General features: G+C 37.5%; 1 protein-coding gene across 3 annotated transcripts in view; it reads left to right on the top strand.

Annotated features, from left to right (window-relative positions):
- SEC24C (SEC24 homolog C, COPII component) overlaps positions 1 to 24,407 on the top strand; it is a 38,970-nt gene that overhangs the window by 5,785 nt on the left and 8,778 nt on the right. Inside the window, exons 2-15 of one of the 3 annotated variants that reach the window (XM_014250380.2) lie at positions 1,880 to 2,082; positions 5,043 to 5,129; positions 7,523 to 7,664; positions 8,503 to 8,681; positions 10,144 to 10,386; positions 11,699 to 11,829; positions 13,015 to 13,083; positions 14,754 to 14,865; positions 15,683 to 15,810; positions 18,359 to 18,497; positions 20,422 to 20,537; positions 21,819 to 21,943; positions 22,200 to 22,391; positions 23,445 to 23,538. In XM_014250380.2, the coding sequence (XP_014105855.1) occupies positions 1,908 to 2,082; positions 5,043 to 5,129; positions 7,523 to 7,664; positions 8,503 to 8,681; positions 10,144 to 10,386; positions 11,699 to 11,829; positions 13,015 to 13,083; positions 14,754 to 14,865; positions 15,683 to 15,810; positions 18,359 to 18,497; positions 20,422 to 20,537; positions 21,819 to 21,943; positions 22,200 to 22,391; positions 23,445 to 23,538 (1,932 nt within the window). In that variant the 5' untranslated portion in view covers positions 1,880 to 1,907. The remainder of the gene's footprint in view (positions 1 to 1,879; positions 2,083 to 5,042; positions 5,130 to 7,522; positions 7,665 to 8,502; positions 8,682 to 10,143; positions 10,387 to 11,698; positions 11,830 to 13,014; positions 13,084 to 14,753; positions 14,866 to 15,682; positions 15,811 to 18,358; positions 18,498 to 20,421; positions 20,538 to 21,818; positions 21,944 to 22,199; positions 22,392 to 23,444; positions 23,539 to 24,407) is intronic. The other 2 variants (XM_014250382.2, XM_014250381.2) reach the window with 2 other exon arrangements.

Here is a 24,407-nt window from a genome sequence, read left to right as displayed (position 1 = left end):
CTGTCATGCTCTTGTAAGCTGTTGCAAATGACTTTAACTTCCAGGAACAAATTACCTTTAAATATTTTAGAGGCGGTCTTTTTCTAAACAAAAGCCCTATCTTTGCCTTTGTACAGCTTAGAGAATAAAAATATGAAACTTCATTTATTTCCTTTTATAAAAGGTTAAAATCTAGTTTCAGAGTAAGTATTAGTTATCTTAGTGTTGACATTTGTCATGTATGCTAGCTATAGGGCGTGAAATATAGTATTTATGTTTTGTGCTAGCTTTCTTTTGTAAGTAGTTAAATCTCTGTATTGTGATACATGTATTTTCCCTTTACTGTATGTATGAAGGAATTTCTTCATGTGAATTATTCTTACAGAGCTGTAAGAATATTTGTATTATTATGTATTTGTATTATTATGTAATATATGTATTCTTACAGTTCTTCCAGTAGCTTTGCTGTACAACTGTGGTGTCAGCTGCTGAAATAATTCTTGGGCATCATATTTTTGGTAATGTGAAGAACCAACCTTGGTATTTTTTGGCATGTGCTAATCAGAGTGTAGCCAAACCAGCTTGGGGCTTTGATACCTGATTGACTTAAGCTACAGATTCCTGGTCAGGCTTTGCTTCTGGTGGCTGTTGCACCTCTTTCTCCTCTGTGTTAAGTTTTACTTTGAATCTTTAACACACAAGTTCATTAAAGAGTGGAGAAAAATATGACGACAACATTAGTTATTTATTTTACCTTTACTTTGCATTTTTATATAAACTGATGTTTTTTAGTAAATAATTTTATTGCCCCAAACATGTTTCTTTAGTGTTAGTGTAGGCAAGTATTCACTGAAGAGGGTAACAGTGACATGGAGTGTCCAAAGAAGTACAGGGGATGCAAAATATTCTTACAAGAAACACACCATGAGGGAATCTCCTGCCCCTGATGCAATCTCCTTGTTTCTCTGCAAATGAAAGGCACTGTGGGTTATCTGCCTGCTTGCTGTTGTAAGAATTGCCTGCTTGGTCTGGGGTCTTACAGTTCTGCTTTTCCTGCTATAAAAGATAGTCAGTCTCTTCATACAGTTAGTTAGGGGAGTTGGGAATGTCTATTGAGCAAGATTTCTTGCAAAAGTTTGCTAAGAAATGTCTCTCCTGTCTCTGACACTGTTTCCGGCCTTAAACTTTGGTATAACTCCTCTTGTGCCATCTTTGCCTGTAATTATTTTCCATTTTGAACACCTTTCCAAGGTGAAAATTTTGCTTTTGGAATATCTTTGTTTTCTGAAATGTATGTATGTAGCAAGGACTTTAAATCATCTATTGCTAAACAAGAAAGGACTGTAGCCCTGGATGCTGGTCCTGTTCTAGATTTATCAAACCCTTCAAGCAGCTGCCTTTGTGGACGGTGAAGCAGGCTGCTTTGTAACAGGGAAACATGATGAAGTAAACTAACACAGAGGTGACAGCTGAACTTGTTCAGTGTTACTGAAGTGTTATGTTAAGGAGTCACTCATCTATACCATGAAACCTATTTTCTGTTGATTTGATTCTGTGAGGTGGTAGTAGTTTGAAAGGTATCTCAGGAAGCTTGATAATAATCTGCTGTGGAATGGCAAATGATGATATTTTATCTAAGGTGATGATCACAGATCTAACCAGGATTAAATGCTGACTAAGTTGATTAGAAAATATAGTTTCTGAAAATACTGTTTTAAATAGCTCATGTAAAGCATTTATCTTATTTGAAAAAATTGCTGTGCAATTGTGCTGTGCACAATTACCATTAATGTTTTAACTTCCCAAGTATCAGGATCTCTCGCTTATTTGAAAACAGTAGGAAAGCTGATCAGTTCGATTTAATATCTAATAAAAGTAATTTTTCCCCCCCTTTTTGCAGGTGAGGTTAGTTTGGGGATGTGAATACAATGAGTGTAAACCAGCAAGCTCACACGGGGCCTCCTTATGGGCAACCTCAGCCTGGATATCAGGGATACCAGCAGCCTGCCTACGGAGGACAGTCATTGCCAGGGGTTCCTCAGTCGCAGTATGGAGCTTATAATGGGCCGATGCCAGGATATCAACAGCCAGTCCCTCCACAAGGTACTGCTTGGTCAATGCTTAATGATTGATAACCTGTGAATTATGGTGCACATGGGATTTTTGCTGTATACTTCCTAATGTAAGTCTTCGGGTTTTTGTGGTAGTGATTATCTGTTTTTCTCTATGTAATTTGCATAATGCTAAAAATCATGTCATCTCATATTCTGAGGTTATTCTGCTGTCTCTTGTCCAGCTTGGTGGGGCTTATTCTTTTGGTAGGTCATAAAATTAACATGATGAGAAACAGACTGTTTTTTTCTCTATGTTCATATCCCTATGTTACTGAAGCACCTGAATAGAAGAATTTTCCTGATGAGGTTATGTCGGGAGGCAGCAGTTAGGGACTGTAACAGATTTATAATTGAGACTGCCTTACATTGTTGCATAGAAAGATCTGCACTCCATCCTGAAAAATTAAGACATACAGCTCTAGGTAGAAAGTGTATTTGGAGCTATTTTCTCTAATGTCTTTAAATTCAATAAGACCTTCGTGGACATTTGGCAAGCTAATATAGTCCAGAATTTCACTGATTCTGCAGGATCATCATATCTCTTGTTATTTTTGTCTGTTAAAAAAAATAAAAGTAACTCAACTTTTCTTTTCCTGTTTTCAAAAGAAAGGCTGACTTCAATAACTTTGTAAGTCTTGGTTTTCAAGTATGTGAATTGCTCTGGGAAATCAATAGCGAATGGAACATTTGAAATGTAGAGGAGAAAATACTGTTGCTTTGCATGCAAGTATGTCTGCCTTTTCAGATCACAGGGATGAATTCAGTTTTGCCAAAATTAGCACAACATGAACTTAAAAATATTTGTTTAGGTTTCCAAGGGGTGTTCTAAGGTAATTAGGACTGTGCTGGTCAAGCTTATTGTCTCTGTATGATTCCCCCCTTCAAGGACATTTTCCATCTTTTGTAACTTCTTGAATTTTAGCCCACACTCAAGGAGAAGGATAGAACAATCAAAGTGCCTCTAGTTGTCTTGAAGCTAACAGAAGCAAGGAGCTGAAATTTGGGTGCTGAATAATTGCACTGTTGGATTTTTGTCTAGAGTTAGTTGAGTAACGTAGTAAAAGAGTTGAGTGTGGTGTGGTAAAGAATAGGTTATTCAAGTGCTCCATCTTCATTTTCTTTCCTTAATCCTCTTCCTCCCATGTTTTCAGTAAATCTCTTCTAACAGCACTTTTAAGCTGAGAGTTTTGAACTAATTTCACAAAGGGTTTGAATTCCTGTGAAAGTAATGAAAATTATCTCTGAGCGGAGGAAAAAAACCCTGCTTCCTGGGAGAACAGAGGCAGAGCTCAGCCACTGAGAGCTGTTTGACCGCTCATTGTAGCCAGTGACTAAACTGTGTTTTCTGTCCAGTGGAAGGAATGGTGAGAAATTGGACTTGCTTTGGTGAGGGAGAGATGGGGATTCAAGAACAAAAATTACCACAGATTTGGAAAAGTTGCATCAGTGCAGCTATTTATAGAAAAGAGGTTTTAGCCGTTAGCAGTGTGAGGAATGATTAGGGTGTTTGTGAAAAGAAACTGATGAGCATCTTCTATCAAATACTTCAAAAATTTTCAGATTTCACAAGCCTGGAAAGCGTTGCTTTTTAAGGGAATTAACACTTTTCATCCAGATTATTTCTAGTTTGCCTTTTTTAATTTTGGGACTGCTCAGTAAAAACAAACCTAGATACCTTGATAACATTCATAAAAACTTGTGCAGATTAAAAATACAGATTTTGTGTCAGTAATGATTAAAAGATGGTGTGACACTAAGGGCAACATTTGAACAACAAATGGTCTCATTTGAACAACAAAACTGTATTGCACTGTTCAAGTAGTCACTTGAACAACATAACTGTGTTTTACTACTCAAGTAGTGTCTCATGTACTTTATTATCAGGCAAAGGCTGTCCTTTTGTGGGCTTTTTTTTCCACCTTTTTTTCTGAGACCATCATTCCTGGACTTAGCAGACTGTATTAAGGAAATCTCAGTTGTCAAGCTGTGCATTTTGGACCTGCTGTTTAGGATTCCTATGTTTAGAAGAAAGAAATGTAAAATTCAGAGCCCTACACAACAGCCAGAGGTTGACCTGTCAGTGGCTGCTGAGTGTGAAATCCCTGTAGAAAGAGGGAGTCAAACAAACAACACATTATCAGAGACAGCAGACAGGTGATAGTAAAAACAGTGACAGTTGTCCTTTCCACCAACACCTCCAACACATTGTTTACTGCTAGTCTATGTGGCAAGACCTATTGTAGCTGCATAATATAGAGGAAAGAGAATGAATTTCAGAGGCAGGAATTTAGGAAACACTGAGGAATATAGGGAAAACTGCCAGTGTTTTTCTGTAATTTCAAAGTAGTTGTCTAAGGGATTTATTTTTAAAATAACAGTAAAATTGCTTGGAGACTGAGTGGAGAAATGTTGGGAGCCAGTGCCATCCTTAGTCATGGAGTGTTTTGCATCTGATTTATGTGACAAACCCTGACTCTAACTAACTGGAATCATGGGAGTGCCATAGCAGTGATGATAGTCCTTTTGAGGACCAGAAGTGGAGTGCTGTGGTGCTAGCTGAAAATAGCTGCTTCTTGCTATGAGAATATTGAAAGAACAGGACAATTTTTCCCCAGTCCTTTAGTCAGTCCATTGGTTTCCTTCAGATGAGGTCATGCAGTTGAAAGTGCAAACGCAATTATCTGAATACCAGTAACAATTAGGCTGTAGATCATTTTACATAGGCCTACTTTATGAAAATGTTAACACTTGAATTAGTGTAAAGACTACATATGTAATATGTTGTGCATGGCAGAAGAGAGGGAGTATAGCTTAAGCATCAAGGTGGTAAATGACACGAATTTTGTGTATGAGGTATTTTCTGCACTGCAGACTGTTCTCAGCATTGGAAAGGCTGTCTCTCAGTGCTTTCTCTCAGGCTTGATTTATTGGTGTATTCTGTCTTTCCAGGTTACTTTCCTTCCTTGGGGTTTCCTTCGAAGGGCTCTCCTGTATCTCTCAACTCTGACACTTCTTCTCTTGCACCTAATTTCATAGGTAAATTGTGTCCTTTCTTTGGGAGTGTGCATGCTGTGTCACTTCTTCTGTGCCAAGTTCCCATTTAATATGGATACTTATCTCAAAGGTTGGGTACCTGATTGTTCAGGCAGAGGTGGGTGGGACATTTCCCAATCTATTTGTAGGCTGCATTCCAGAAGCATAAATAGGATATGAAGAAATAACCCTAATAGAAATCCCTTATGCATGCAGATTCATAGATAAAACTTGACTTGTGACTAATGTGTTCTGAAGTCTGATTTCAAAACCTGAATGGCCCATTCAGATTCTGTCAGGTACAATCCTTAGTTCAAAACAACTTAGTCTCACTCTTGAGAGGGAAGGTGAGGTGATAGCATTGCAAAGAAATGGAAAATCTCTGCAAACCACCAGGAGATTGTTACTGAAACTCATGAGATTTGTGTAGTTTGTGCTTTTGTTTAAGGGAAAAAACAAGTTTTTAACTTTCTTAGCTATGCTTAGAATCCAAGTATGTCTTAGGAATAATTATTTTTCCAAAAGCTGTGACTTGAAGAAGGAAATATCTTTTCACAACTAGCAATCAAAATGTAAGAATTATAAATGCTGCAAGAAACCATATTGTACTTTTCCTTTTTTTGAACTAGTGGTGTTTTGGAAGAGCTATTTCTGGAGGTGTTGATTTGTTTAGAAGATTAGGGTGTCAGAAGACAACCGTATAGGCTCAGAGCTTTGAGGAAAATCATAGACATTTTCCATTTTGCTGTAAGCTACCTCCATTGTGAGATCTGTATGAGTAAGAATATTGCAAAGATGTTGAATAATGAATCTTAGGGTAATAAACCACTAGATACCTTTGCCTGTTCTAGTAATTTCTTTTTCAGTGACTGTTTGAGCAGTCTGTAGTAGGGGTGACAGAAGTATATTTGTGATGAGATCTACAAAAAAAATTACTTACAAAGCTTTTTCTGAAGTAAGCACATATTTATCAAATGGTATGCCTGTTAAATTTGGGGGTGAAGGAATTTAACTTAATAAAAAAACTATGTAGTCTGGTCCCTCCAGAAATTTGATTAAATATGCCTTCAAAGACAAATTATAAGAAGGCCAAACAGTTTACATGTACTATCAAAGGAAAGACATTGGAAAATAGATGTGAGGTATCACAAAAGAAATTAAAAATAAATAACATACAAATAGTAAGAGATCAGGAAATGCTTAGCCAGAATAGCAGTAAGATGAAGGTGCTGTGACGGTAATTTAGAAAAGACAAGATTAATGAGATGAAAGTATATAAAAATAATAAATGTCTCTAGGAGTAATTAAATCCTGTTTCAAAATGAAGAACAGGAGGAAGTTTAGTAATAAAGAAGGAAACCCAAGAAATCATCAGTTATTCATACAAGGTCTAGTTAATTCCTTCCTTGACTTTACATCCCCAGGTTTGCTAAGAATTGGTTGTAGCAGATAAAATATGTGAGTTGAAACCTCATGCTTTAGGGTATACATTATACTGTAGAATTGAGAAATGGCTCCCCTTATTTCCTATTTTGTAATGATTCCTCACAATAAGGTTTCAGGATCCCTTTGAAACTTGCCATGCCAGTCACTGTCAGAGTGACACAACAGTTTGTATGTGTGGGCCTGGTCTCATGGGGCAGTTTTAGTCATCTGTACTTAATGATACCCCATACATGAAATAGGTTCCCTTGTGGTTAACAGGCATGGTCATACAGTTGTTCTAATTACCAGCATTGTTAATATAGTATTATTAAAAGAGAAGTTTATATTCTCTTTTTTGGAAGTAAAAACTGCAGTTGATCTACTGGTATTGTATCCAACATTTTGTGGTCTGTGGAAAGACTGGTTTATGAGGCAAATATATTTGGGCTGTGACCGAACCAGCTTAGTCTGAAAGATGGAGAGTATTTGTGTTAGCCTCCAAGCTTGAGAGGCTGGAAGGAACAGTCTATGGTGGCCTCCATTATGTTACATATAAGTGCAGTAAGTCATGTAGTTTTTGAAAATGGAATCTGCTTGCATAGCCTGCTTACCTTTGAGGTAGGGAAAAGTGACCTGTAATAAACGTTAGATTCCACTGAATACTCTTGGTTTAGATAAAAATAATTGGACTTTGAGGGGAAAGGATTCAGTACCTTACTGACAAGATAATTTGTTTTTCTTCATAAAAGAATAAGTTGTCTTTTGAAGACCTTCCACAGAACATATTTTCTGCTTGATCTGTGTGGAGATGGTAACTAGTGACACTTGCTAAAAATATTTGTGCATGAATTATTTGTTGCTCATGGAGTATTGTTATAACAATTCTGCACATGAATTTTTCATGGTAGTTGGTTCAAGCCCTTGTTTCTATAATTTGTGATATTTTATTTTTTTTTTCCTTATGTTTATAGGTTCATTAAGAGCCCCACCAACATCTGGAGCTCCCCCTCCAGCCTCTGGAGCATCTCATCCTTCTGGCCACTTGGCATACAGTCAGTTTGAACATGGAGATGTGCAGAATGGAATTCCAGCCTCAGCAGCTCCGATGCAGAGGTGCATACAAGAAGAGTGAATTGTAACAAAATCTCACCTTGGTAGACTTGTGCTAGGTCTAGGCTTTTTAGATTTAAATCAAACTAAGTACTTCAGGGATTTTTGGTGGATATTTATTTTTTCATTGCTTTGTTATTGTTTTGGAGCAACGTTTTGCCACAGGAGTATTTGTTAGACAGTGAGTATATCTGGAGATGAAAAACTTGTGAAAGGATGTGAGCAGATGTCAGTGACTGATGAAAATCTTTTCTCGTCCTAACACATTCTTTGTGGTGTTCATTTTCTCCCCAAAAATTTAGTCGCATCCACACAACTGTAGTATTTGTTCCTCAGCAGTGTGAAATGATCTCTGGAGCATGTGGCAGTCTTTACTGAATAATTTCTTAGTATTGATTCTGGGCCCTCTTCTGTCCCTTATGGATCCCTGAGTTACTGTCATCTATGGTTCTTCAACATCTTTTCCAGAAAGACACTGCCATTACCTCTGTGGTGAAAGTGGCAATAGTCCTGGAGAGTTCTAATGTTTTGAGTGGCAGAAGATTCTTATATAGCTGTGCAGGCCTTATTGTTGCTCACCCTATAGACACTATGCAGCATTTCTGATTTGCTGCAATAACTAAAATGGAATTAACAAAAATATAGAATTTGTATTTTAAGAGCTAATAGATTTTTTTTTGTTTGGTGAAAGGAACTATTTTTCCAAAACTAGCTACAGTGTTTCATGTAAATATCTGAGACCCAGATAGTGTTTATGTGCTAGAACAATTTTAAAAAGCACAGAGAATTGTAACTTCTTCTATAATGAGGAATCAGTTCAGTTTGTCATCTTCCCTCTCAGGCCACCTGCTTCTCAGCCATTTCTGCCAGGCTCAGCACCCACGCCTGTCAGCCAGATATCTACGTTCCAGCAATATGGGCCCCCCCCAGCCAGCGTGCAGCAGCTCAGGAATCACATGGCAGGGATGACAATTGGCAGTACTGCAGCCTCTGCTCCTCCCCCAGCTGGACTGGGCTATGGTAAGGTTTCTTGGCTACAGATGTATGCTACTGATTTTCATTTTTGCTAGTAATTTCATAAGAGTTTTTCTTTTCAGTGATTCATTACCATATGGTTATGGGAATTCTCTGGATGTTGTCAACTGCCATAGTAAACAGTAGTTTTCTAAACTAATAAGGTCGTAATTGGGGAAAACAGAACTGAGACTATTGTAGGGGACAGTGCTGGCACTGCTGGGCATGAATAACAAAGGAGAGTAACATCATTGGTCCTTGACTAGGTGAATCTTGTGAAACACAGAAGAGTCTACCCCTAAGTCACCTGTTGGAGAGTCTACATTTCTTGCCACTGTTGTGCAGAAGCCCAGTCAAAAAAAAAAAAAAAAAAAAGAGAAAGAAAGGAAGAAGGGTCTTGTAAATGTAAATCACAAAGGGCTGAAAATACTCTGAATGATTGTGTGTAGGGTTCTGCTGAAAGTCAAGAAGACGCTTAAACAGAAGAAACAGAATTAACAGTAGAAACTGAATTTAGATACTTTGTTCTATGGTGTCAGTTCTAAAGTCTAATTTCTGTAGATCAGAGGACTTTTTAAAGTGAAAGACTAGAAGTTAAATTGAAGACTAGAATTTTGTTTTTGTGATGTGTAAGCTGGTCTGACTATTTAAAAATTGTTTTGCTAAAATAGTTTTTAACAAGAGTAAGACAGATTTTATAGAAAAATTAGGAGCAGGTAGGGGATACAGATTTCCTTGGCATTTTGGCAGCATGTTTGTCAAAAATTATTCTGAGAAATAGTATAGGGCTACATACAGATGGTGCTAGTTTCATGCTATTAAAACCACAAAGCTCAAAACCATTCTTGATCTACAAGCTCCAACTGGGTGTGGAGTTTAAGACAGAAACTTAGTTCAAGAAATCTATGGATAGATTTGTGGTGGTTCATGTTTTACATATTCCTGGCTTTTCCCTTTTTTTTCTGGCCCTGAATCCTGAAATGTATTTTGATTATGTAAAATAAGCAGCTCAGACTTTGAGAGAGAAGGCAGTGAAAGAACTATCAAGTTTCAGATCCCCTGAAGGAATTTCAGCTCTCTGATCAATCTAGGAGAATGGTCACTTAATATTTGTCTCTGCTAGTACTGGTAAGTTCATCTGAATTTGAGAGAGTGATAGATTTACTTGATTGATCTGGAACGAATGGGTTTTTCTTACATCTTAATTGTCTTGAGGATAGAAGAAAATTATGTTGTATCCTTTTTTTTTTTTTACTGGGTCCCCTAACATTGGTTCCCCCAGTCTCAGGAAGCTTTAGTGCAATAGGATCTGGTCTCTACACACCTTACAGTGCGAGCCAAGGAACCCCTCCTACCAATGTGTCTCAGGGTCTTCCTTCGGCACTGCCTCTGTTTCCTGGTCAGACAATATCAAGTCAGCGCCTACCTACTCAAGTTCCTGGTTTTACCCCACCTCCTCCTTCTACAGGGGTTGGACCTTCCTCTTACACTCCTACTACGGGTGCTCCAAGGCCACCTGCCATGCCAGGCCCACCACTGCCTGGGCAGACAGTTGCTGGACCACCACCATCATCCCAGCCTAATCATGTATCCTCACCACCACCTCCATCAAGTATGGCAGGGCTGCACCCTGGGCCTCCCATGAGTGGTCTTCATGGACCACCTCCTCCCACTCATCCTCCTCAGCCAGGATACCAAATGCAGCAGAATGGTGAGTATTCTTAATACAGGAATTTTAAGTTAAATATTTTTGGTATGCTGCAAACTGAGAACTAGATTTTGTGTTGTCACTTGTGGGCTCCTGGCTGCACATTAAGACTTCCCTCTTGTTTCTCTGTGCTCATATCTGAGATAATATCATATGTCATTCTAAGATATTTTATAATACAGGTTTTAATCAGATTAATATAAGTAAAGAAATTTTAGCTTACTTGGCCAAAAATGTGTTTAGCAATTAGTGCCATAATACTACCAGAATTTGTGATTGGAATTTTATTATGGACTCTAATTTGATGTCTGCAGCCTCATCTGTCCAAAAATAGACATTGGAAGTAAAGGCCTTTTTTTATATTTTTTAAATTTGTGGTCACTGTGCATATGCAATATGTATGAAAGGAGTTGTTAAACATTGAAAAAGGAGTTGTTATGTTTTCTCCTTTCATTTGCATAAATGTATTTTTCTCCCTTGTAGAAGCTTGCACATCTTAAATGTACTTGAAAGTAAGACCAGTTAAGCTTTCTGAATTAACACCAATTTTGGCTGGTTTTTAATCAATAACACTTACAGATAGCTGGGATAAAGTAATCATGTGCAAATGTTAGGACTGAGAATCCCATCCCCCATGCAACTTTGCACAGATGGACAGGTAAATTAATTAAAAATATCTGTTCAGATTCCTGTGAACTGTAAAAATATTAATGGGTTAAATCATACTGTTAGTCTGTAAGTAACTGGAATTGTCTAAAATAACAATGAAATAGCTTCAGATAGTTACAAAACAAAAGAGAAAATCGCACATTAGCCTATTACTGTAATTTCAAACAAGCTAAAACTGCCCAAGGGAGCTCCTTGCATCTCTTTAATTTGAAGAATTGCGGAAACCAGCTTGCTTGGCTGTTCTGTGTGCACTTTCCATTAGATAGTTCTGCAGGTAAATGTTCATAGTGCATGACCTTAATGTTCATTGTAATCAACAATTGCAAACTCTAAAACTACTTAAAGCAGTCCGCTGCTTTGGGCTGAGGTAGAGCTAACAACCTCTGAAAACCTCTGTTTCCTTAAGTCTAGTTTTGAGGACTGTATCTATCAGTTTATTGGATTGTTGATAGAGATGTACCAGTCTAAGCTGAAACACTGTGATAAATAGGTTTAACTGTAGTTAATAGAAAAGCATATGACTTTATTTTTCTTCAGAGTTGGTTGGGCTTTTTTTATATAATGGCAGGAAATGTGGCAAGTGCCAAATGAAGAAATGCCTAGTATTAAGTTACTGTTGGAATTTTTATGTTCTTTTCTTGTTAAGGTTCCTTTGGACAGATGAGGGGTCCCCAGCCAAACTATGGAGGAGCCTATCCAGGAGCACCAAATTATGGAAGTCCACCTGGACCCCCACCTCCACCAAAACGCTTGGATCCAGATTCCATTCCTAGCCCTGTAAGCTTACTTGTTTTTAGCAGTTTCAACTGTTCCATAGTGTCTTTGAATAAAACAACTGACAAAGATGGAAGCTGAAAACAGGTTTCTCATTCCAAGGAACATCAGTCTGTTTTCTTGGTTATGTTTCTGTCTTCTATCCAGCTTCATGTTTTTGTGATGAATAAGCCCAGAGGCAATATTTTTCTTGGTGACTAAAGAAAGGCACTGCATATTGAAATCACTGCTCTAATTCCTCAGGTCTTTTTCTGTACTGTGTTATCTTTTGAGAATCCTTGAGCACTTTGATTAAACTTGTTTCTCCATTTCTGGGTTCTTGCGTAATAACTTTCCAAGGTGAACTAATTTCAGGTTTTGAGGTGACAGTCTGTGAACTGTGTGATCTATGTTTAAAGTATGGTTAGTAGGAGGTGGTTGTAGTGCTTTTCCTATAATCTGTTAAAAAGCTGGTTTGTGGTTTTTTGGGTCATGAAGTCACAATGCTACATCAGTCAAATATAGACAGCTTCTGGGACTGTCTTTCAGAGTGGAGTTTCTGAGACATGATAAGCAGTTACATGTAATGATTAGCAACGATGAGAAATATTAAGCCTGGTGATATTATTGCCACTAGTCTACTGTGCTGTTCCTTTCACTATTCTTAATGCTGTTTCTCTACTTCAAAACTATGAAAATAATGTGGTCTTGAGTTAGATTGGAATTGACATTATTCAGAAGGTACTTCTATTTAAAAAATATTACCTCTTTAGATTTCAGGTTTATGTAAAGCTTACTACTGTATTTTTTTTCATAGTATATAAGTCTTTAATTGCTTGTCTGCCTCTCTTCTCTTCCACTAAATGAAGTCTCAAATGGCTTGTGTCAGTTGCCTTCATGTTAGCATGTTCTTAAAGCATAAATCTTTAGTTTCTAACCAAAATGAGCAGGTGAGCCACTACCTCCATTAGCAAGGTGTTCAGAGCCAAGCCCAATATCCTGGCAAGACTGGTTTTGGGGTCAGTGTATGCTGCAGAAGCTGATGTGTCCTGTTGCATGAACCAGAATCTAAATGTATCTAATTCCAGTGCTACAGGTTTGGGTAGAGAGAAGTAACACTGTTACTTTTTGGTTTATTATTCTCTTTTCTTTTTTTTTTTTTTCTTCTTTTTTTATTTTTTTGGTGGCACTCTCATTTTTTAAAAAAAGCAACTTAATGAGCTGCCACCCCAGCAGAAACCCAGGCACAGAATAGACCCAGATGCAATTCCTAGTCCAGTAAGTGCTGTATATATGTCAATTGTAGTCTCTGTGTTGGTGACCATCTGTGCATGCCTGAAACCTGAACTTCACCTTGCTAACCCTCCATCATTAATCTTTTACCATTTCCTTGCTGTCTTCTGCTTGCCTTATCAAAATGAGTAACATTACACCACATGAGGTTGTTAAAATCTTCTGTGATGAATGGTGAGGCAATAGAAAGCAGTGTTTCAGAAACAGATCATGAAGAATGTCTCCCCTTCACTTTGTCTGATCGTTAGGATATTACCTTCATCAGATTCCAGCTGGCATTTTCAGTGTAAGCCAGTAGTATAATTGCTCATACAACGTGTGTCTCATGTCAGCATGCACACAGCATGACCTGTTGTAACCATGTTTTCCACCATGTTTTGATCAGAATCTGATTACTGTTCATGTTGATATACCAGTACTGGGCCAGTGCTCTGAAGTTCTAAAATTGCAGATGAACTGGAGTTTTTTAATGTTAATTCCTGATACAAATATTCCAGTATGAGGCATGGGGAGCTATAAACATTCTCTCATTATCTGTGCTCATGCATAACCATTAAATTTTGAATTTGAAAATTTAATGTTTATGTTGGAGAATCTTATCTAAAGAAAGAAAAAAGCAGCTACCTTTTGGATTGAAAGAAAAAAAAAACTTCTGGGTTTTTGTTACCCTGTGTCACTTCTTCCTCATGTAGTCAAAGTTCATCATTTAACAGGCACCAGTGGTGAGATCACCAATGTCAGTCACCCTGTAGACTCTTGAAACAGAACTAGATTTATTCTAGAGTAGCCACTGAAGCTATGGGAGGCTCTCTGCTGTCAGCTTGCAGTCTATAGTGAGAAGGTGGAAGTTCTGCCTTACAAACTTCTGCTTTTCAGAATTTACTCTAGGCAAAGACATGTGTGTTTGATGGCAAAATAAGAGAAGAATGATTGCTAGCTTTAATTCTTTCATTCAGTCATCACTATGGAAATGTAGTTTGAACTGTGTACCACTACAAAGGTCAGTGAATGTTTTAGTTAAGTAGAACTAATACATTTCCATTATTTTAAGCAAATTAGCAGTTGTGAAGAATTTGATTCATTGACAAGTTATTAAAATTTCACTTTCCACATTCCCAGAATTCAGATCACAAACCCCTGAGCACCACAAAGTAATGAAGATTTCCACCTGAGCTTGCAAGCCATCTGTCTTTAGGCCAGAGTTACAGTGGTTAGAAATAAAGGCATACTATGAAAACAGTGGGACCATAACAGAAAGAAAAAAACAGGTTACCTATAGGACTTCAGCTTGAAGCTTACAGAAGCTTCTAATTCTTATTTTACTAGAACTGTACAGGGGAATACTGCCAAAAATTCCTTTCTTGATCTGAGTTTGCCTTTTAGGAGTTCAGATCAGATTTTAAAACACAAAATGTGGTACTACTAAGAATACTTGGGGAAAAATACTATTTGCAGCTTCTAATTTATTGTTAGTCATTAAGTACTATTTGAAATCAAACTGAGAGGTGACTGCTTGACAAAATTTACTTGCTCTTCCTATTTGTAGAGATAGTAATGTTTGCCTCAGGTCCCATTTTCACTGCCTTAGAGACTTTTTATTTTACAGTACTTTGAAACCAAGCCTCCACATAATAACATGGTATTTTCTATCACAGATTCAAGTGATTGAAGATGACAGAAATAACCGTGGGTCAGAACCATTTGTCACTGGAGTGAGAGGGCAGGTCCCACCTCTTGTTACTACAAATTTCTTGGTCAAGGATCAAGGTAAACTATTTTTCTTTTCCTAAAGAAACAAACAAAGCACAAGTCCCAAAGAGTCAGTGACAGCACTGTGTCTTTAAAGGAAACATGTTTTACCAACAGAAGCTTGGTTTTAGGTTCTGTGTTGATTTGATCTCAGTTGAGATTCTCTTGATCGTTTGGTAGCTATAACCAGTTTGCGGGTAAAAAATGCTTTCCAAGGCAGATACCTAGGGATCAGCATTAGTGAAGATACCAGAAAGCAGCAAATGAAGCCTCTTCTGTAGAGCTTTATAAAAAAACATTTAAAAACTGAAATCTACTAGCAGCATCATTGGAATTGGACTGGCAACTGTATTTTTTAAAATTAAGAGGGATGTAAATTGGTCTGAGGGCTCTGTAGAGAAAAGATACTTCCTCCTTTTAATTTCTGACACTTCTTTTGAGTTTTAAAGTTCCAGAAGAAACTTCAGAATCTGATTCTACAATCAAGTATTTTACTCTTCAGCCAAAATTACAAAACAAAACAGTAGAAATGTTTGAGTAGAGTTTTCTGTCTACATTGTTTTAGTCTGTGAATACATGAAACAGAAATGCCTTTTTATGGGTTTAGGTTGGCAGGGAGTCAAGTTCATTTGTTTTAAGGTCTTTTATTACATGTAGTTAATCATGAAGATGTATTTTATTTGGCATTCAGATTTTTCATAGATTAAAACTGTATATTTAGGTATGCTCTTAGTGTTTGTGGCTTAACGACACAACTTAAGAAACTCTGTTTCTGTTCTTGAATATAAACTTAATTTGTGCTGAAATTTGTGGGGCTTTTTTGTTTGTTCCCCAGGTAATGCAAGCCCTCGCTACATCAGATGCACATCTTACAATATTCCCTGCACTTCTGACATGGCCAAACAATCCCAAGTTCCGCTGGCTGCTGTCATAAAGCCGCTGGCCACTCTGCCACCGGAGGAGGTGAGAACTGTGCATAGAGTTACGTGTGCTGTGTGCACACTTGGCAGGAGAATGCTCTCAGGCGTCAGCATTTAACAGATGTGTTTAAAAGGCATTTTTAGGTAATGAAGACCAGATAAACATCAATTCTCCAACAGGTGTGCAATAGATATCTGTAAAGCAAAAGAATGTTGTGTTCAAAACATTTAATATTTTGACTGCTATGATAATTTCAGCTTTTTTGCAGTAGCTGTCAAGCACTGTGACTAAATGACCAAAATACTGGGATGGTCACAAAGGCATACACTTCCAGCTGATCTCAGGTTCTTTCTTCGTCTAAAGTATTTAAATGGCTGCTAATCACAGGTGTTAAGTCTTTTCTAGAATGCCAGGTTGTGAAATTGGATGAGAGTGTATGAAACATCAATGGTTTAGCTGTCTAATATGCATGTACATGCACAGCACTGTGTGGGATGACAGCACAACACTGAGTACTTAGCACTGCTGAGCTGCACTTGCATTTCTGCCCTTTCTCTCTGCAGCACTTATTTCCTTCTAGGTGTAATATGTGGTTGTTGAGCCTTTTACCCACTTGTGTCTGGTTGCTGAGAACATGGAAGCTCAGAGACTTGAACAGAGTTTGATCTTTTTTTAAGTAGTCTAAATACTCTGGCTACTGTGTAGTGTTAGCCTGCTTGGAGCATTGGCATGAAGACAAACAGGCTTGTTAAATTTGAATACATAGGTCTGCAGTGTTCTGTGCCCTGTTAAACGTAAGTGTAGCACCTGCTGAGGAAAGCAATTTCCTCTGGTCTTTTAAGGGTGTTTTTCTCCTATTGCATTTCATTAGGGTTACTAAACTATGGTTTGAATTTTAAAAACTGTTCTATGATAAAACTGATCTGTGGCTGAAGTTTAAAAGGAACACAATAGGAGAATAAGGTCTTACTTGAGAAACTTGGAGGCGTGTGGAGTTACACATTTTCAGAGAAACTTTACAAATAAGAGTTGTTTGGTCTCCTGGTGTGTTTATGCTTTGAACACTTGTGGTGTCCAGAAAAAAACCACCTAGGATTGGAAAGTTGCCCTGGAGACTAGTCAGCTTCTAGTGTTTGGAACTTCTTTATGGCAAGGGTGAACTGTGGAGGGGCCTTTCCAACAGATGAAGACTCAGCTGTTCAGAGCAACAAGACTGTAAATAGAGCTAAAGCTTTACATACAAGCAATGAAAGGATAAATGTTTCATGAAAATAATATCTTATGCAATTAAAGCATTCAGATAAATTTAGGCTATATAAAAATTCAGCCATAGTCCAGCCTGATTGCCAAATCCAGGACCTTTGCCCGATGTTATGCACTGTTCAGAAAACCAGGCTTGAGGCTTTGGAAAGAAGTATCTCTCTCTTCTGTATCTCACTTCTGGGAGTAAGTGGTTAATGACAAGTTACTTACAGTGCTGCCTGTTTCTAGCACCCTTGCAGTTTGTTTACAGGTTACAGAGGGAGAGGCTGAGGAAAAGAAAACTGTGTAAATTGTCTGGAAGTACAATACCAACATTGCCTGCCAATCAGAAAACTTGAAAATTTGTTTCCTTTGAAGAAGTCAGCCTGGATTATAGGAAATGAGAAATGGCTGCAAAACCATTGTACTGCCATTAAATGATTAGTGGATTTAAATGAAAAAACATAGCACATCTGTAGCATGAAAAGGAAAGTGACTGAAGTATTTGCTCATCTTCTGTTCAGTGAATATTGTTTCTTAAACATGATCGTAGAGCTAGAGTAACTGAGAGAATTAAGACCTTTACTGGCAGAAAATTTAAAAACAAGTAGTTAGATTTTTGAGCTAAGTTCTTAGTTACAAAAGGTGCTTTGTACTATGGATGAATGCAGCTTATAACTTGCATGAGTTCTGTCTTAATCATTTTAAAGTGCTTCCAGCTTGTTCTGATACTGAGAAGCTGCAGAAGGTGCCAAGCATCTTGTTGTGGTTTGTGTGTGAAAAGAACATTATAAGTAATAGTTCAAAAATTGTGTCACTATATAACAGTTTTGAGGACTTGCTGTACAGTGGGGTCAAGACAGTAAGAGCTTGTGGTTATAATGTATTTCCAAATGGAGTTCAAAAATAAGTCTTACCAGATTTTTTAAGGTAGATACTCTATGTTCTTGAATATATGGAATGCAATGACTGGCTTTGCTTTTGTCAAAAAGCTTGCTTTTTATGAGGGGAAGAGATTAGAGGTGAAGAGTCACTTTCAGTCTTTTGTATTCACTTGGGATACATCTGGTGGTGCAATGTGGTTGTGTTCTTCGAGCAAGCTACTGGCTAGGTGGGATAGCCCATTAATAACTAGTCCTTAAAATACTGCTGTGCTAGAGCTTGAATTGAAAAGCACTTAAATATTTGTTCAGGCTTCCCACATCCCCTGCACTTCCTCCCACAGCTGCCAAATGCTAAATCCTATGCCGTGTACAGGAAGATAGAAATGACCACACAATGCAGAGTTTAAAACTTTCTCATCATCATGTGACCTTTCTTTTAATGTTTTTTTCTCTTGCTTCCACAGACCCTTCCTTACTTGGTAGACCATGGAGAATCTGGTCCTGTCCGATGTAATAGGTGCAAAGCTTACATGTGCCCTTTTATGCAATTCATTGAAGGTGGAAGGAGGTTCCAGTGTTGTTTCTGCAGCTGTGTCACTGAGGGTAAGGTTTCTTCTGGAAATCCCTCTCTGGGCTCTTCTGGAAAGGTCTTTGAGCAAGATGCAGGCAAATAAATATTTATCATGTTATGATCATTTATAATTAATACTGTGATTTAGTATGTGTCTAGTCTTGTAAAAAATTATTGGAAGGCATGTTCACTGCTCTGAAATTATGTTCAAAAAGTGCTTATGCATAGTAGTATTGTAGCAAATTTTTAATATGAGATATTTGTAGCATAATGCCTGGTGGTTTAAAAGGTATTGCGTTTTCTTAGGATATTTCAAAAGTACAGGGTTTTTTAACAGACTGAGGTATAGATTTAGTCTGTAGCATGTGTTAGGATTTTTTTTTCTCACAAAGCCTCTTTTTATCTCACTAACACTCCTTAGAGATGAGATTGCAGTTAAATCTGCTACAACTGAAAAAGAGTGTTCAGTACAGGCCAGTTGATATTAGTTGCTCTTCTAAATTAGAACAAAACATGCTTCCTTTTAAGCAGAAGTCACAATGAGCTCCTCATAGCATGTCATTTGTAGATTTGTTCTGAAGGCACAGTGGAAAGTAAGGTACAACAAACCTTATGATGGTGTTTTCAGTGTTCCATTTGGTAGCACTGGTAGCTTTTAATGGACTGTTCTTACCACCTCTGTTATGCTGTACAACTGTTTGCACTAACCAAAATGGGGATTAGAAATGGACAACTTTAAAAAACAATTTTGTCTGGTGATTTTCTGCCTGCATGCACTCCCTGTCTTGCTCACTCAGCAGCTGTATGAAGGGCTGTACCTGTAACAACTGAGCAGAGGCAGAAAAGGGAGGGATGCTGAGAGACTGCTGATGAAAGCAACAGTGTTGCTTTCACAATGTAGTTGTACCTGAAACTTGAGAACAATTTTTGTTTTCTTTGCAATTACCATCAGGCAATTGTACGGGATGTGTTCTTGGAGAATAGAGTGATAGATGCTTGCATATAGTCTTAGTGATATCACTCTGTTGTTTTTTTTTACTTTTGAAACTTGGAATGTTTAGAATAATTTAAATGTGGTGAATAAGGTAATTTCAGGTAATCTCATTTTAATCTCTCCTGGAGTGGTATAGACAGCTATATAGATCTATATAGATAGCTGTAACTAGAATAATTTTTTTTTCCCAAGCAGTTCTGCAGGAGGGGAGTGACTGTCATGGTAGTTCTTGGGGCACAAGGGAAATACTTCGTTTCTGCAGCCAACTTTTGTAGGCAAAAATTTAGGGTAACTGCCTTTTTATTTTCTGATACCTTGTACCAGCACAAAAGTACTGGGTGCTGGGCATGTGGTTGCATTTCTTTTCCTCCTTCTTAATCCACTGTAAGTACTCTGTCTATTCTGATAAAAAGATTATGGGAGTCTCTGCACGCGAGAGTGTCTGGGGGCTTTACTCTTGTGCAGCACAGGAAGGGAAGGAAAAACGAACTTATATAGCAAAATAAGGAGCTCAGTATTTTAGTAAGCCTGACTTGAGTCAGTAATGATGTTGTAGCCTGTTGTTTGCCTCAAACTCTCTTTTAAGTAACTTGTTACTACTTATATGGGATGGTTATATTTTTCCTTTGGATTAGATCCTTCAGAATAATCCTAAAAGCATATTGTAGTGGTGTTTCTGATATGAAATGTAAAATGAGAATGGAAAGGAGGTTCAAGAAGAGTATAACAGTAACTATACTGTGCACTGTCTGGTGCATGAGACAAACTGGAATAAGTTTCTATTTTTTTGCTTTAATGATAGTCTTAAATTGCATTAATATTTTCAGTACTTGTGTGCTAGTTCAGAGTGCTAGTTAACTTTCCTGGAGTTCTGTTTGAAACAGCTGTTGTCATGTTGGCTCTCGAGTCATAGGGTGTATTATGGGCATATCACTGAGCTTAATGATTTTTTCCTTTCCCAGTGCCACCTCACTACTTCCAACATTTGGATCATACTGGAAAGCGAGTAGATTTCTATGACCGACCTGAGTTATCACTGGGATCGTATGAGTTTCTAGCAACAGTTGATTATTGCAAGGTACAGTAGTATGTTTTTATTGCTTTATTTAGTTTTCTTTTAAGTAAACAGACTATTTTCTTGAAAGTAAGAAAGACATGAGTTGTCTGAGGCTGATTTCTAGCTGGCAGAGGTAATTAACAGCGCTAATCCAGCCCACTTTATTGTGTGAAATAACGTGCTTGTTTGCTTACGTAGAAAACCCCAGTGGAGGTCCTGATCACACATGACATAATGTAATTTAATAGCTGTCTCTGTAATTTTTTTTCTGGAGCTATATAAGCAGCTGTAGATGTGCTTACCTTAGGAATTCTGCAGAAGGGATTCTTTTGCAGTAGTCCTTGGCAGAAAAGGGAATTGTAGGAGAGGTTCAATGCAGGTACAATAGTAGCTATGCAATGTGCCAGTTGTTCCCTAAGGCAGAACTTACCTATTGAACTTCAATTTCAGATGTAGCCATAGTGATTAAAAGCATAAGAATAGTGTGGAAATATATATTTCAAAGCTGTTTTGCTTTTAAATTAAAAATTTAAATAATAATTAGCTTTTAAGGAATAGGGAAAATATGTGCAAGGTAGTTATTAAAGCAGCTTATATTTCTGCTGAAATATTATGCTGAGAAAATAGATGCCTAAATGTTGCGAGTTGATAGTGGTTGCCTTCTAGTGCTTCTGCTTTACTTTGCGTTAAGAAAAAAAGTCCAATTAGTTTCTAACAGCATAGGAAGAATTTTGAGTCAAACAAGATGCAACTTTCACAGCTGTTTTGAAAGTTCTTCTGTTTTGCTTTTGTTCTGAGTGCTTGTTCCAGTATTACCTATCGACTTTCAGAAAACTATTGACTAAAACAAGTTTTTCATTCCCAAAGAAAGCCTGATTTTTAAGAAGGAAAAGGTTGTAATCCTTGGAGAGGAAAATCTTCTACTTTATATTGATGGAATCACCTACAACAAGTCTGGTCAGGTTCCAGAGTCTTGAGAACTGGCAGAAGTCTTCCCTGTCTACTTTTCCAAACTAGCTTAGTCATGTAAATGGATTATTTAGTTAGAACTGTTCTTCTCTGATCAATGATAAAGTCAGTGTAGTGCATTTAATATGAGTCCATTTCAAACATAGTAAGAATTACATGTCTGTTAGTTGGAAAAGGATAGGGGAGTGAGCTGAAGAAGCAACTGCTGCTCATGCTTACAGAGGAACATGGAAGCAACTAAGTTTTGACCAACATTGATTTGTCTGTGTTAGGGAGCTGTTATGTGAGCTGCATTACATGACAAAAGTGTGGTTTCTTCCCTCTTTCCCACAGAATAACAAGTTTCCTAGTCCACCTGCTTTCATTTTTATGATTGATGTGTCTTACAATGCTGTGAAGAGTGGCTTAGTGAGGCTAATATGTGAAGAATTAAAGTCACTCCTAGATTATCTGCCTAGGTAGGTATATTGTGAACTACTGTAGTCAATGCAAATGGGGGATGCTGTTACTTTTTCTCTTTAAAAATGCTAGAAATTTAAAAATTATTTGATAATCCTGTCAAGCTTTTCTTCAGAAAAAGGCCAAGCAGAACATTTTTCTTGATACTCTTCTAGGTGAAAATAAATTTTACTCCTTTCAGTTTTCCCTTAATGTGTTGGTTAGATGTAATGGTTTATCTGTCTTGAATGTTGAAGGCAAATATGTCTCTTCCAGGGAGGGGAACATGGAGGAATCAGCCATTCGAGTAGGCTTTGTCACCTACAACAAAGTGTTACACTTCTATAACGTGAAGAGCTCACTGGCACAGCCACAAATGATGGTGGTCTCAGATGTGGCAGATATGTTTGTGCCACTCCTTGATGGTTTTCTGGTGAATGTGAATGAGTCCAGGACAGTTATTGCCAGGTAATATACAATTTTTTTTTTTACAATTTACAAATTTACAATTTACAGAGTTACAATGTATGTAGTAAAATACTTGTTTGGTAGATTCAGATGCTGTGTGCTTAATTGTCATGTTAAGTCCCTCCATGTATTTTAACTTACTATATACTCTTTGAGATTAAGCTGGCACAGTAGGATGGGGAAATTGAAGAGCTAAGGGATGATTTGGCTCATAGTCCAGCTTGTCAGAAACTGTATATAAGGGAAATTAGTGCAGAAGGACATTTCTGGGGAGAAATGAATAAAAAACCAAACAAAATCCAAGCTGAAAAAAATCCCCACCTAAAATAAAGCCACAACAAAACACATCTAGGATGATGCAGAGTGAAAGCTGTAAGAATATTGAATCGCTATTTTTAAGTCAACTGCTTAAATAATTGCAAACCAAGACAACAGGGGTGTCTAGTTTTGGTCTGTGGAGAAAACAGAATAAGAGGGATAGAGAAGATAAAATCTGAAAAGAAAAAAAGAAGTTTGCAAAGTTTTGGCAAACTGTTTACCATGGTACTTGAGCTGTAATTAATCTGTGGTGTACAGCTAACTACATTTGGGGAAATAGACCTGGAATTGCATGTTTTTAGAGAAAATTTCCAGCCTGCTTTTTAATGCATTAATCAAGCCTAAATACAAAACTGTGGGTTACTCTTTGAGTAGTACACAAGATGCTTGGCAAACAGAGGCCGAATGTCACTACTATTTCCTAAGAATTTACTTACCTATGTGTGTTGGAATACATTAAAAGAGAAGAAATACAGAAGAGCTGTGGAATTGGCATCAATTGAGGCTGTACAGAAGGCGCTGAGGATAGGCATGAGAGAAGCCAATGAAGAACGATACAGCATTTTTTTCACAGATGAGATGCCAAATACTGTAAAAGTTATGCATATTTACAGACGTGTTAGGGACTTCTCTTTAAACCACCTCACTCCTACAAATCATCAACTACAACTGTGTGGCTTTTCTTATTAAATGGGATCCTGAGTTCCTCTTTTTTTTTCCCTTGTTCTTTGCTAGTTTGCTGGATCAGATTCCAGAAATGTTTGCAGACACAAGAGAAACAGAAACTGTTTTTGCGCCTGTGATTCAAGCAGGGCTGGAGGCGCTGAAGGTCAGTAAATGCATATTTATGATAAATTGTTTTCAGCAAAGTACTCTGAAGTTCATATTCTGCTAACACACACTAATAAGACAATTCTAAAGATTTTGCAAGGTCCTTGTAGTACATGCACTACATGTAGGGAGTACTTGTCTCATTCTTAAAGTGCATTAACCTTCTGCATGCAACTATTTATATATTCTTTACCTAATTATTTTTTAATATATTTTTTTTATGCAAGAACAAGGCTTACTCTCAGTTATTTGGGTTTTGCTTCAAACAGTTTACAGAACCTACCTAAGAAAAAGAGACCCTCCAGCATTAAAAAAACAGGTGCTGAAGTCTATTAAATCTCATGGAGGTGTTCTGTAGTATGAAGTCTTTTTAATCCCATTCTTTGGTAGAATCTTAAATAAAAGGAGAGAGTATCATCTGTTGAAGTTGCCTGCAACAATGTGGTAACCAAGTAAACTTTTCCTCAAGTCCTTCCATTCTAGTACTTCATCCAGACATAACTATGTGCATGGTTTAACTCTGACTTGTATCTACTGATCAAATTGATTGCCTGTATGATTTCACCCCAAACTGTTGACACAGCTCTATTTGTCTGTCACATCAGTCAGAGAATCATTTTAGTTGGAAAAGACTTTTACGATAAGCCCAGCCCTTAACCCAGTACTGCCAAGTCCTCCACTAACCCATGTTCCTAAGTGACACTTCTACACATCCTTTAAATACCTCCAGGGATAGTAACTCTACCACTTCCCTGGATAGCCTGTTCCAGTGCTTGACAGCCCTTTCCATGAAGTTTTTCCCAATATCTAATCTAAAGCTCTACTGCTCCTACTTAAAGCCATTTCCTCTTATCCTATCTCATATTA

Source organism: Pseudopodoces humilis, chromosome 9 (genome assembly GCF_049639895.1).
Source record: "Pseudopodoces humilis isolate 2021_Gansu_Grassland_sample_001 chromosome 9, ASM4963989v1, whole genome shotgun sequence".
NCBI classification, from domain to species: Eukaryota; Metazoa; Chordata; class Aves; order Passeriformes; family Paridae; genus Pseudopodoces; species Pseudopodoces humilis.
This window is presented reverse-complemented; position numbering and strand designations above follow the sequence as displayed.